General features: G+C 35.5%; 2 protein-coding genes across 4 annotated transcripts; one reads left to right on the top strand and one right to left on the bottom strand.

Moving 5' to 3' along the window:
- The first annotated feature begins 628 nt into the window (after window positions 1-628).
- Window positions 629-5,135, top strand: LOC21401399 (probable plastid-lipid-associated protein 12, chloroplastic). Of its 2 annotated transcripts, XM_024164894.1 has the most exons (13): window positions 629-1,015; window positions 1,126-1,179; window positions 1,819-1,893; window positions 2,055-2,174; window positions 2,436-2,492; window positions 2,626-2,817; window positions 2,915-2,998; window positions 3,105-3,197; window positions 4,149-4,202; window positions 4,320-4,396; window positions 4,543-4,650; window positions 4,744-4,832; window positions 4,983-5,135. In XM_024164894.1, the coding sequence occupies exons 1-12, from the start codon at window positions 770-772 to the stop codon at window positions 4,829-4,831; spliced, it is 1,248 nt and encodes a 415-aa protein (XP_024020662.1). In that variant the 5' UTR covers window positions 629-769; the 3' UTR covers window position 4,832; window positions 4,983-5,135. The 2 variants fall into 2 exon arrangements, with proteins under 2 accessions (XP_024020662.1, XP_010087403.1); XM_010089101.2 differs by lacking the exon at window positions 2,436-2,492 and having other exon boundaries at window positions 4,744-5,135.
- A 718-nt stretch (window positions 5,136-5,853) lies between these two features.
- LOC21401397 lies at window positions 5,854-9,631 on the bottom strand. 2 transcript variants are annotated; one of them, XM_024164815.1, is made up of 4 exons: window positions 7,626-9,631; window positions 6,928-6,983; window positions 6,720-6,830; window positions 5,854-6,608 (listed from the first exon to the last, which is right to left on the bottom strand). In XM_024164815.1, the coding sequence occupies exon 1, from the start codon at window positions 9,346-9,348 to the stop codon at window positions 7,720-7,722; it is 1,629 nt and encodes a 542-aa protein (XP_024020583.1). In that variant the 5' UTR covers window positions 9,349-9,631; the 3' UTR covers window positions 5,854-6,608; window positions 6,720-6,830; window positions 6,928-6,983; window positions 7,626-7,719. The 2 variants fall into 2 exon arrangements, with proteins under 2 accessions (XP_024020583.1, XP_010087401.1); XM_010089099.2 differs by lacking the exons at window positions 5,854-6,608; window positions 6,720-6,830 and having other exon boundaries at window positions 6,890-6,983.
- Window positions 9,632-13,369: the final 3,738 nt, after the last annotated feature.

Below are 13,369 nucleotides of genomic sequence, written 5' to 3'. Positions count from 1 at the left end.
ACATGTTTCTTCATTCATATCATATCGCCACATTTTCTTAAACTTCGTATCGTTTAATTCTTATGATTTCACGACATTTATTGTGTAGACATTTTTGTCCTCATACAAATCAAACCCTTTATTTTCCAAACCACATGCTATGCCTCATCTTTTTCTATTTTAAGCAATAAACCACAAATTGTTTTACTTTTGAGCAGAAACTACGTATCGTTTTATTGTGTAAATAGATATGATACGTTTAAAAAAAACTGACGTGTTGTTACTAAAAAAATACAAAAGAAAAACAAAGTGCCAAATATATATATTCACACACACACACACATTTTTTTAAAAAAAAAAACCATTTAAGAGAGAAAAATCCTTGACGATAACACCACTTTCATTATTTTTTTTATTATTCCAATTCTTTTCTTTTTGTACAAAATCAGTTTATATTGAATTAAAAAAGACAAGGAAAAGAAATGACCTCCAAAATGTTATATTTGGATAAACTACAAAGAAAAAAAAAAGAATCCAACATGGTGCCAAGAATTACAATAATAAACTACACCAAAAAAAAAAAAAAAAAAAAGAAAAAACGATTTAATAGATAACAAAGCGTATCTGAATGTGAATTGTGGAGCACCCAAGTGTCACACACACAAATCGCCCTCGCTCACACCAATCACCAATACAATCCACAAGAACAATATTAACATACAACCTCCTCTCTCTCTCTCTCTCCCTCTCTCTCTCTCTCTACTTGTGATTTCTTCAAATTCATCAAGTAATGGCTCTCAGAGTCCACGCCGTCGCAGCTTCAGCTCCCTCCGCCGCCCCCAAGTCGACATTCCTATGTCTCAAGAGACCTTCATTTCTGATGCTCCGACGGCCGAGCAAGCTTCTGACGCGTCGGTGCGCTCTCTTGGACGAGCAACAAGGGCAGGTCTCGTTCACGGAGGAAGAGAATTCGCTCATCGAAGCACTCGTCGGCATCCAAGGCCGAGGCCGCTCCGCTCCCCCTCAGCAACTCACTGTGACTTCTTTAATTTGCTTTTCGAAAATTCATTCATTTTTTTTTCCTTAAAAAAATCTTTTTTTTTTTTTTTTAGTGATGTAAGAAACGCTTTCTTACTTTGATTACAGGATGTTGAACAAGCAGTTCAGGCTCTAGAAGGTTTACAAGGTGTGCCTGATCCGGTGCGTTTATCTTATATATCATCTCTACACAACATGTACTTTTACCATACGATAGTTGTACTAGGAGTCTTACTTAACTTTTTAACCAAGTAAATTGCAATTTAGTTTCAAAAAATAATAATAATAATAATTGCAATTTCTCATTCTAAGTTAGTATTAAAAAGTTACATTTATTTTACATATTAAATACAAACTCATCTATCACGCGAGTTGACGTCAAAAATATTTTAAGTACAATTAGCACTACACCTTAAATATTTTTACACATTAAGTAACTAAAAAATATTTTCAGTGGACAAAGGTTAAAAAACTTTGTAGTGTGTATATACATATATATTTATATATTTTCTCCAAAGTCTTTATGAGTTTTAATGGCGTCTTTAGCGTTATTTTAACTAATTGAGAATAGTTAGTGGAAGTACATTCATAATTTCTTTTACTGAGGAAGGGTACAACTATCAACTTTTTCATAGAGTGGGGCACAATTTTAATTTTACAAAAATGTTACACATAAAAATCAAAATTTTGAAATCTCATTGTATTATACATAGCTCCACCACCAATGCATTCAAATATACAAATAGATAGAGGTAATTGAAGTCTTTACATATATGTCCGTTTTATGTTGAGCAATTGCAGACGAGCTCTAGTTTAATTGAAGGACGCTGGCAATTGATGTTCACCACTAGACCCGGATCAGCGTCTCCAATACAAGTAAGACCTGGAATCATGAATGTCTCATGAATATCATTTTTCACTTCCTTAGAATGGACATTTCAGAAGAAAATGTTATCATGGAAGATATACATATGTATATATATCTATATTTTTCTTTTCTCCAATTAGTGCTAAATGTTTATATGGCAATTTTGTAGAGAACGTTTGTGGGGGTAGACAACTTCAGCGTATTTCAAGAGGTATACCTTAGAACAAATGACCCCCGTGTAACCAATATTGTAAAGTTCTCTGAAGCAATCGGTGAGCTCAAAGTTGAGGTATGTTGTCTTTCTCTCCCAACTGTTAGCAAATACTTGTTTTTATCACCTTATATAATATATCTATATGTCTAACAATGTCATTACTTTGCATAAGGAAAGTAATGAGAGGATGTACTAAAACAGACAGTATAGTCTAACAATGTCATTACTTTGCATAAGGAAAAGATTAAAAGATGACTCACTAAAAAGGAAGAACACTTGCGGTAGCTCTTAAGTTTATTGAGTATGATGGTATTTCCTATATTCATATTGGACAAGATCACAAAGCCAACGGTCTTCCCATACCAAACTCCTCAAGTTTTAGGAATTCAAAAGGTGATGATTAGCGGGTGAATGTTTCCAAAAATTTTGTTAAGTGCTCGTTAACTTCTTTCAACCGTAAAAGTTGCCATTTTCCCCCCACTTAATCTGGTTTTTCTCTCTCAATGTGGTCTTTGGTTCAAAACAGGCTGCAGCATTGATCAAAGATGGAAAACGGATACTTTTTCAGTTTGACAGAGCAGCCTTTTCTTTTAAGTTTTTGCCGTTTAAGGTTCCGTATCCTGTCCCATTCAGACTTCTAGGAGATGAGGCAAAGGGTTGGTTGGATACCACATATTTGTCCCAGTCTGGAAACCTCCGAATCTCAAGAGGAAACAAGGTGAACAGACGCTTTATTCTCTCCGAGCAGATTAACTAACCTCTTATTCTAATGATTTACTTGTGGCTCAAACTCCAGCAAAATCTCTGTAGTGCAGGGAACCACATTTGTTCTACAAAAGAAAACAGAACCCAGGCAAAAACTGCTCTCAGCAATATCAACAGATACAGGAGTTCTAGAGGTAAATAGTGCCGTCATAAATTGCTTTCCGAATAATGGAAGGAAGATAATTTTATTAGTTTCTTTCTCTCTGCCAATCATCATGTGAATGATTTCTACTTTTGAAGGCAATCGAAGAGTTTCTCTCCTCGTATCAGAAAAAAGGGAAAGGAGAAGCAGAACTTGAGGAGGGGGAATGGCAAATGTTATGGAGTTCACAGGTAATCACCGGATGATAAATAGCAACTAATTTGTATCTCCATCCTTTAAGATAGAGAATACTAGTGGCTTCATTGGTGAGTTTTGTGAAATACGCTGAAACAGTCCTGGTGCCTTGTGAGAGAGAAGCCAAGGATTTCTGGATCTGATAGATTGTTGGTGCATTTTTTTTGTGAGAATTGGTCTTTGAAATCTTCCCAAACTTGACGGGCAGTCTTGGTATGAACGACTCCTTTGGCTAGATCGGGCTGTACCGAGTGAGTGAGCCATGATAAAATCATGCTGTTGCATTGATTCCAAAGAGCAAATTCTGTTGGTTGTTCTGTTTCAGAAGGTGGCGCAATAGATCCGTCAACGAAGCTGATTTTGTTCTTGGCTGTAAGAGCATGAATCACGGATTTACTCCATGATGGATAATTGGCGCCATTCAATTTTGTTGGGACGAGCATGTGACCGGCATGATCTGAATGATGAATAAAGTTGGGGTTTGATGGATCCATAATGGAATTGTCGTTGTTGGTGTTTGAATGTTTTGAATGGGATTTTTCTGATGGAGTTTGGTTTGCATCTGTCATAGTGTTTGCAGACGTGTTATGGCTTTGAAAAGATAAAGTAATCAAGCACTAGGAAGGCTCTGATACCATCTAAAATAATAAAAGGCTTAGAGAATGAACAATGGAGAATTTGGTGAAATCTGTTTTCTTATCAATTTCATTAACAGTGCACGATATATATACAAAAATAATCAATTCTACCTATTTCTACGACTTAGAAGCCGTGATCTCCTTTTAGTGTGATTTTGATTTACACTTAACTTAGGAAAGTAAATATACAGAGAATATGGTAATATATTACAACGATATTTTTTAATATGCTAGTACGATGAAAAAGTACACTTGAGGCGGTCAATTTTTGTGTCGTTTCACCAAAATTAATCGCTTTGCATAATGCAGACAGAGACCGATAGTTGGTTGGAGAATGCTGCCAATGGTCTTATGGGCAAGCAGGTATATTAACTACAGATGGCACTTCTATCTCCCACATATCATAATACTAGTTCGTGCACTTAAAGAAATTTTCTTAAATGCCTAATTTGCCTCTAAATCTTTTGTTGCAACGATTAGATTGTGAAGAATGGTCAGATCAAGTATGTGGTTGACATCTTGCTTGGGCTCAAGTTTTCCATGGTTGGCACATTTGTGTAAGTTTCCTTTTATTTACGTAATCAGTAGATCTTACTTCTAGATCCTCTATTTAAGGATTTGTTTTTGCTTGACTATGGTACATTGTGTAATGTGTTGGTTGGCTCTGATTTTCATGTTTTCATTTTTTTTTTTTTGTCAACAGGAAATCAAGCGCAAACACATACGACGTCACTATGGATGATGCTGCCATAATTGGCGGAGGATTTGGCTATCCTTTGGAGCTTGAAAGCAAGTTCAATCTCGAACTGCTGTGAGAGCCCCTCGATCTTAAATTACCATTTTTCATGATATTTACTAATTTTTGTTTATTTTTCTAATCGTGTTGACATATTATTTGTTGCAGATATAGCGATGACAAGATCAGAATTACCAGAGGGTACAATAAAATCGTTTTTGTTCATTTAAGGACCGATGGATCGAAGAAGAAATGAGGTAAAATGATAAAGAAACATATTGAGCTGAAGATTTAGTATCATTGAAACCTACATTATACTTAAATAAGTGTACATGGAGAGAAATTCGTGTAGTAATAGGCTTGTATCAACTTGTAATATTCAAACGTTTTTTTTTTTTTTTTTCCAGTACACCTTATTCGAAAAGATCTAGACTAGTCTTGGGGAAGTGATCATCACAAACACAAAACCCTCACCAATTAGTTGTTATATCATTGCCACTTAATGCTAGGTCAAGTGGTAACGATGGTTTCATTTTTAAGTAAAATAGAGTCATAAACCCTCACCCTGTATATATAATATATTAATATATAATAAAAATAAAAATAAAAAAGTTGTTTATATGACTTTGAAGTCCAAGGAGTCATTGGGGGTGCTAAGGTTTCTTTTCATGATCTTGCGTAAGGCCAAGACGAGACAAGGTAATATTTCTCATTCGGACATTGACTAGACTACCGCTAATAGCAGAATGCAAATAGCATAGTCTACAGTTGCAAAAAGAGGTCAACTTTTCGCCCTAAAGATCTGTCCTTTCTTTTTGGCGGATGCGATTTTATCTTTTTGAGGAGAAGCCCTTATTTAAAATTAAAAAAAAAAAAAAAAAGAAAGAAAGTTGGAAGGAATTTGATTATGCTTCTGGCATGCGGACCAGAACGCATACCTGGAACATTTTTCATTTTTATCCTAAAAGAAGGTATTCAGAGATGAAGAAGTTGATGAGATTCTGATCAATGAGTGACTCAACGTCTGCTGTTAAGGTCAATATGTTCTAATTTTTAGTTCTCTAGCCCCACTCCTTCTGCTACTTGCACACATGGCCAGTTTGTTATTGCTTTAAATTCGGTAAATATATTAATAATACACGCATTCACAATTATTTTACGAAGCTGAATTATTTTCTGACTAATTACTTATTCGACTTTTATTCTTGTTATTTCTTCTAAAAGTGATTGGATATAGAGTAAGCCGTCCATCGAATATAAACAATCTCGCCTAAAGCAAAAGATGACTCGTTCAATTTGCGATAAATACTATAATGAATCATGAAGTAATTGACACAGATAAGGGTAAACCCAACCCTGAACGCGACAACTCACCAAAGAATAACTTAAATCAGAATCTAATCTTCATTTTTACAAGCTTCGTCTGTACATGGCGATTGATGGGTCCACAGTAAGCAAATGACGGTTGAAAATGGATGAATTCCTCCATCAGCCTTCCAACTTTTCAACCACTACCTACTTTTGTTGTTTTCAGCTATCACCATCAAAACCAAATTAACTTTAGTCTGGTGTAAAGAAATAAAAGTCCTCTGCAATGGCAGGTGATCTAGAAATCTAAAAAAATAACATTTTTCACTAGGGCGTTTCCTGCGGCTGTTTCCTTTGGAATTTTGGTTAGTCGTCGTGGTTTCACAACAATTGAGCATAAAATGAAGCTCATGATGCCTACGAACACCCATCCCATGAGAAGGAAAATACAAGTTACACTTGTTCCTTTTCTTCAACCTTCTTACCCGAATTTCTCAACAGCTCCATCAGCTAACGATCTAGTACTTCCCATGGTAGCCACCCATAGAAACCTTATTGCTTCCATATGTTCAATTTTCCACTCCAAGGCGCTGATCACCAACACTTGGGCATGAGTACAAAGCACGCACTTAGTGATGGAAATCTCGAGCACCACGCTTAAAACCGTCCTCAGATGATGAGAGACAAGGATATCCCCAAAGTAGACGCCGAGATCCCGCATACAGCTAAAAATACAAATGAAAATTACGAGGGAACATTTCTAAATCGTGTGTTAAACTCAAATTCAAAATGGGCGACTAAAATTCATAAGGCAATATCAAAACGGTCCAACATACTTTAGTTCGTGTAATCCTCAATCCTCATCTTATCCAAAGAGTCGACTCTACCAACTCTATCCATATTGCCATGTTATCCAAGTAGCAACAAGAGTATCTCTCACCAAGTTACTAGCAAGGGCCAAAATTTTATTTTAGCTCAGCTAGACTCTGTCAACAACGCCAGAAAAAAACAAAAAAAAACAAAACAAAACAATTGCATACTTACCCGTCTTACCTAGATCTTCAAAAGAGCTTCTCTTCTTGCTCAGACCATCAATCACACTAGGGGAAAAAAAAAAACGACACAAGAAAGATTAAGATATTACGTAAATTGATGCATGGTAGATAAAGCCAAACCAATAGAAGAGTACATTTATCGGATCAGGGTTATCGCACCTGTAAAATTCAAAACATAAATATTAAATACAGTGTTCAAATGCAGATCAAGTACTTGGCCTCAATTACAATAATACATAATGAAAAAGTGCAAATTGTTAACAAGGAAACACATTAAAAAGAAGTTAGACTGACATTAGGCAAAAAAGGGAGAAATCCGTACATCATGGCTATTAGATATACATTACAATTTTCACAGGTTCGTTAGAAGTTCATAGCAAGAAAATGAACACCACATACAGATATATGAACCTTAACAATAGCCATACCCAACCCCACAAAAAAAAAAAGACCCTAATACAAAATAAAACCTAGAATGTTTATTCCCCTAGCATTATTGTCATAGCAGAGCGAGGCTAACGAGTGATGAACAAGGCCAGTTCAGTTCTTCAACTAGTTTCCCAAACGGACAAGGGGACATAAAGAGAAAAACAGAAAGAAAATGTGATCCTCATCTAGCTAAAAGGCATATGTCCAGTTCGAAACGAAAATATTCCCAAGGGTTATCTGTTCAGTGAAGCGACTTACGCTAATGTGGGAAATCTTAATCATTGTCACCAATGCTCTTTTCTGACCAAGAAATCCTCATTTCCTCATTCTTCTCTTCACCCACTTCCCACTTTTAAGAGCTTGTTCTCGGTTCTTCACTATTGGAAGAATCCTCATTGCCCGTTATTACTTCATCTGCTTTCTTCTCGATCTTTACTTCCTCCTCTTTGATCTCATCTTTCACAACATTCATCTCATTCCTCAATTCCTCACCCTTAACGTCCTCCTTTTCCTGAGCATTCACTTCATGGTGTTCCAAATTAATGTCCTCCTTTTCCTGAGCATTCACTTCATAATGTTTCAAATTGAAATCCTCCTTTTCCTGACCATTCACTTCATGGTGTTCCAAATAAATGTCCTCCTTTTGCTGAGCATTCACTTCATGATGTTCCAAATCTTCCATACAAACGTCCCCTGTGCATTCAATCTCCGGCGCACCGTTATCATCCTGCTCCTTCTTAGACTCCACCTCAGCATCCTTACTTCCTTCTTGTCCAGACATACACTCAACCACCTCCTCATGGTTCTTACCACTCAGACACATATCAGGAGCACCTGATCCACCCTCACTGTCGTTTTCAGACTCATTCTCTACCACCTCCTCATGAACATCTCCCACCATGTGGTTCTGCCTCTCAAGAAACTGCAACCTCCTCCTTAAATCCCCCAACTCCCTCTCCATCAAGAAAAGCCTCTCCTTCAAAGTTAAGTTTTCCTCCTCCAATTGAGCTATATGGGTGTCCTGATCATCCACTCTATTCTCCAAAACATTGTTGTATTCCATCCCGCTGTAATTTGGGTATATCATCTCAAAGCGGCTCAAATCATGGTCCAACCTCCTCTCCACCTCAACATGCTCTTCCACATCACTTTCACTCGAACCGCCACCGCCTTCCTCTTCCTCCTCGTCCTCATTCCCTGGCGAACGCAGCCTAATCAACCCTTTCATCGACCCGTAGCCATCGACACCCCACTCCTCTTTTGCCATATCTCCCAACACCTCCCTAGAGGGAGAGAATATGGGCGTAGGAAGCACTGCCGGTGTCACAGGGCAAGGCGAAACCAGAGAAGCAATACCGCCTGATTTCTTCGCCCGGATTATAAACGACGTTGTGTTCCTAGGCGCATAAGGCGCAAACCTATTGTTAAACTTCTTCTTGGGGTAAAATTTACGCGCTTTTAATCGGTTTTGTGACTGCAATTCGTGAAGAGTCGGGGGTATATACCCTCCTCCACTACTGGTCGTACCGCTCATGGATGGATTAGGAGCGAGATTTTCAATCCTCCTAAGGTCTTGTCGCTTGTCGGTACCCTTTTTCCCCTTCCAATTGTTCCTTCCGGGCTTGGAGGCCGCAAAGTTAGGCTTCATCGAGCCCTGGAACTTCTTGTTAGGGTCCATGGAAGGCTGTTGCGGCTGCAACCACGCTTTGTAGCCCCTGTTCATCATCGGCGGCTGAGACTGGCTCGTCATCATCATCAACTGAGGCTGCTGCGGCTGAGGCGCCATGGCCTGCGACTGGCTCATCATCATCTGCGGCTGAGACGACTGAGCAATCGAGCCAATCATCTGAGGCTGGCTCATAATCTGCGGCGGCTGGCTCATCATCGGCGGCTGATTCATCATCGGCGGCTGGCTCATCACCTGAGCATTGCTCATCCCCATCATCTGCGCTTGATTCATCATCTGCGACTGATCGTTCATGGTTTCCCCCAAATCCAAACCCTAAAACCTAAAATTTCGACGCGTCTCTATCTCTAAAATCAGAATCAAAAGTCGCACGCGAGATCAAGAATCGTAATCTTAGATCCTAAATTAACCCTAATTCGAACAACTAAAAGATCAGAACCCCCAACTTTCGTTTATCCAGGGTTAATCTTAAACCTCCGTGATTATAACTTCTCGAATTTTCTAGGAAAACAGCAAAGAAAACCTGACTTCTCTCTCTAGAAATCTGGAAAGCGCGAATCGAAAACGAATCTTGATTTTTTCCTTGTTGCCGTTAAAATGGTGCGCAGATGTCCTTACGGATCGTTTTATAGGAGCCGAGGGATTCGATAGGCGGTTGGATTTACAACCGAGTAATGGACGGCTCGGATTAAAGATGCCTATCTTGTCTAGGGATCCGAGTCGGACTTGAAAAGCATATTGGGGAGCTTTTCACTTTTGACCTTGATGAGGGTGGCTTCTCTCATTTACACCCAAACTCAAAAGAAAATTTAAATTTAAATTATAATTTTATTTAAATTCATATTTTTTTTTTATAATTTAAGTTTAAATTTAAGTTTTAATTTGAATTTATAATTAAAATCGAGTTTAAATTATCTATTCAACTCAAGTTTTTAAACTCAAATTAAATTAATAAATAATATATTTTTTCTATTTTTAAAAACGTCATAACTTTTTCATTTTAATTTCAATTGAGATGATTTTTTTTCTATGCGCTCACATCGAAGGGACGAATAAAATTTTACGCATATATCCTATTAAATTTTTTCATCACCATTGACTTATTATTAAAATATCATTCAAACACAAACTCAAATAGATTCTCTATTCAAACCATAACTCAAAATGTGGACATTTAAACACAAACTCAAATTAGAATTCAAACTCAAACCATAATCAAATACACCTTAACTCAAATTAAGATATGAACTTAAATCACTTTAACTCAAAAAATGCAAATGAACAAGTCCTAAGCTAACATATCAGGTGCGTTTGGAATTGGTTTTAAAATGATTTTATTTTTAATAGAAAGTAAAAATGATATTGTTTTGAAAATCATTTTGAGACCGATTCTGAAATTATGTTTAGTTGATTTTTTAAAAGATTGTTTTGAGTATAATAAAAAAGTAAAATCTTATTTATTAATTAATATATTATAATATTATTAATAAGTACTAAAAAATAAAAATAACTTTCAATTGTTTTATAACTCCTTCACAAAAAATATTTTCACTATTTTTATTTTTAAAATATTTGTTAAACAAACGTCGTTTTATTTTCATTTTTATTTTTTATTTTTGAAATACGTGCAATCCGTTTTTAAAACGATTCCAAACATGATACGCGCAATTTGCAAGCCCTTGTCTTTATGAAATTTGAGAAAAAGTCCCAAGAAACGATCCTCAACAAATTGATCCCTTTCCATTAGGCTCTTAAGAAGGATCCTTAGTTCCGTAACATGCCCCCTTCCTTTCCATAGGCGGTTGGATTTACAACCGAGTAATGGACGGCTCGGATTAAAGATGCCTATCTTGTCTAGGGATCCGAGTCGGACTTGAAAAGCATATTGGGGAGCTTTTCACTTTTGACCTTGATGAGGGTGGCTTCTCTCATTTACACCCAAACTCAAAAGAAAATTTAAATTTAAATTATAATTTTATTTAAATTCATATTTTTTTTTTATAATTTAAGTTTAAATTTAAGTTTTAATTTGAATTTATAATTAAAATCGAGTTTAAATTATCTATTCAACTCAAGTTTTTAAACTCAAATTAAATTAATAAATAATATATTTTTTCTATTTTTAAAAACGTCATAACTTTTTCATTTTAATTTCAATTGAGATGATTTTTTTTCTATGCGCTCACATCGAAGGGACGAATAAAATTTTACGCATATATCCTATTAAATTTTTTCATCACCATTGACTTATTATTAAAATATCATTCAAACACAAACTCAAATAGATTCTCTATTCAAACCATAACTCAAAATGTGGACATTTAAACACAAACTCAAATTAGAATTCAAACTCAAACCATAATCAAATACACCTTAACTCAAATTAAGATATGAACTTAAATCACTTTAACTCAAAAAATGCAAATGAACAAGTCCTAAGCTAACATATCAGGTGCGTTTGGAATTGGTTTTAAAATGATTTTATTTTTAATAGAAAGTAAAAATGATATTGTTTTGAAAATCATTTTGAGACCGATTCTGAAATTATGTTTAGTTGATTTTTTAAAAGATTGTTTTGAGTATAATAAAAAAGTAAAATCTTATTTATTAATTAATATATTATAATATTATTAATAAGTACTAAAAAATAAAAATAACTTTCAATTGTTTTATAACTCCTTCACAAAAAATATTTTCACTATTTTTATTTTTAAAATATTTGTTAAACAAACGTCGTTTTATTTTCATTTTTATTTTTTATTTTTGAAATACGTGCAATCCGTTTTTAAAACGATTCCAAACATGATACGCGCAATTTGCAAGCCCTTGTCTTTATGAAATTTGAGAAAAAGTCCCAAGAAACGATCCTCAACAAATTGATCCCTTTCCATTAGGCTCTTAAGAAGGATCCTTAGTTCCGTAACATGCACCCTTCCTTTCCTTTTTTTTTTTTTTCAAATATAATTCTTACCTTGCACTTTGTGTTATTAATATATATATATATATATATATATATTAAATATCAACATAATTAAGATTTCATTTATGGTGTTGTGGCGCATTTGATGATATCAGAAGTATCATATTCTGCAATTACATTGAGTTGTGTGTATGGTGCACAAATAACATGCTGAAAGTAATATTTTTTGTATTCTATGTCCAATCTTTTCGTGTTGTATCGGACGGTGAAAATTGGCTCCCTACTAAAAGCTTTGTAGTTGTTTTCCCCCCTTTTCTCTTTACGTGCCTTGGCTAGTGAGCTCAAAGAGGCAGAGCTAGAGCAAAGCAATATTAATTGGCATACAGCCATCTCTCACCTCTAGCTACCCTGCTCTATAAAGGCATCACCTCTTTATAGTCAACTTCTTCAGGCAATTCAGTTTGTCTGTGCATTTGTCATGTGTTTGGTTAGTGTGTTCATTATGCTTTTTTTTGTCAATTTTTTGGGTGTGACCTTGGTGCTACAAGATTCTGGACATTAATTGATGGATTAATAAAAGTGATGTGGTCTCCTGATCTACCATTAGCAAAAAGAAAAAGTACCTTAATCTACAACCTAGATAAGATAATATGTTAAATGAGACATCTCTTTTTCTTTTCTTTTTTCTTTTGCGCCCACAATACATAATTGTCCCTTCCTGAACTCAAAAGTTCCAATGGCATATTGTCCCTTCCTAAACTCAAGTTCTAATCCCCATACCATTTGACGAAATAGTTTTTGGCTCTTTTGCACAAGTTTGATAATAAGAACCCAATATTTTGTTCCATGAAAATTACTACTTTTAATTTTAGTGTGTGCGTGTTTTAGTATAGGTCGAAAAGTAACTCGTAGCCTGTCTTCTGGCGTTAAGTTGATGATAACAAACCCAAGCCAACAGAGTTGAAACAAAGCAGTTTTGCCATCGGGGATGCTCAAAATTAGGTAGAAAGCGTCCCACATGTGAATATTTACAAATAGAAACCCAACACCAATGCATTTTTTTTTTCTTTTTTAAAGGTTCACATATTTATGGAGGGACGCATCTCTAATAGATATAGAAATATATTACACTAACTTGCAGGGACTTGTGAACCACCCGTATTTATTAGTAACATCACATAAAACCACATCTAGATACGTACCATGTCTCATTAGCCAGAGAATCGAATAAGGCAGACGATCACTTTAAACTTTTTTTTAGAAGATGACAATTACTCGTACAATGTAGCCCGCATTGACTATATTTTAAGGGACGAAAACTTTATTTACAAAAAAATAAATAAATAAATAAAATAAAACTTGTCGTATAACCATACTAAATTGTGTCCTCAAAAC

The sequence above is a fragment of the Morus notabilis genome, unplaced genomic scaffold (genome assembly GCF_000414095.1).
Source record: "Morus notabilis unplaced genomic scaffold, ASM41409v2 Scaffold89, whole genome shotgun sequence".
Lineage (NCBI taxonomy): Eukaryota > Viridiplantae > Streptophyta > Magnoliopsida > Rosales > Moraceae > Morus > Morus notabilis.
The sequence above is the reverse complement of the archived record's forward strand: the minus strand, read 5'-3'. Positions and strand labels throughout refer to the sequence as shown.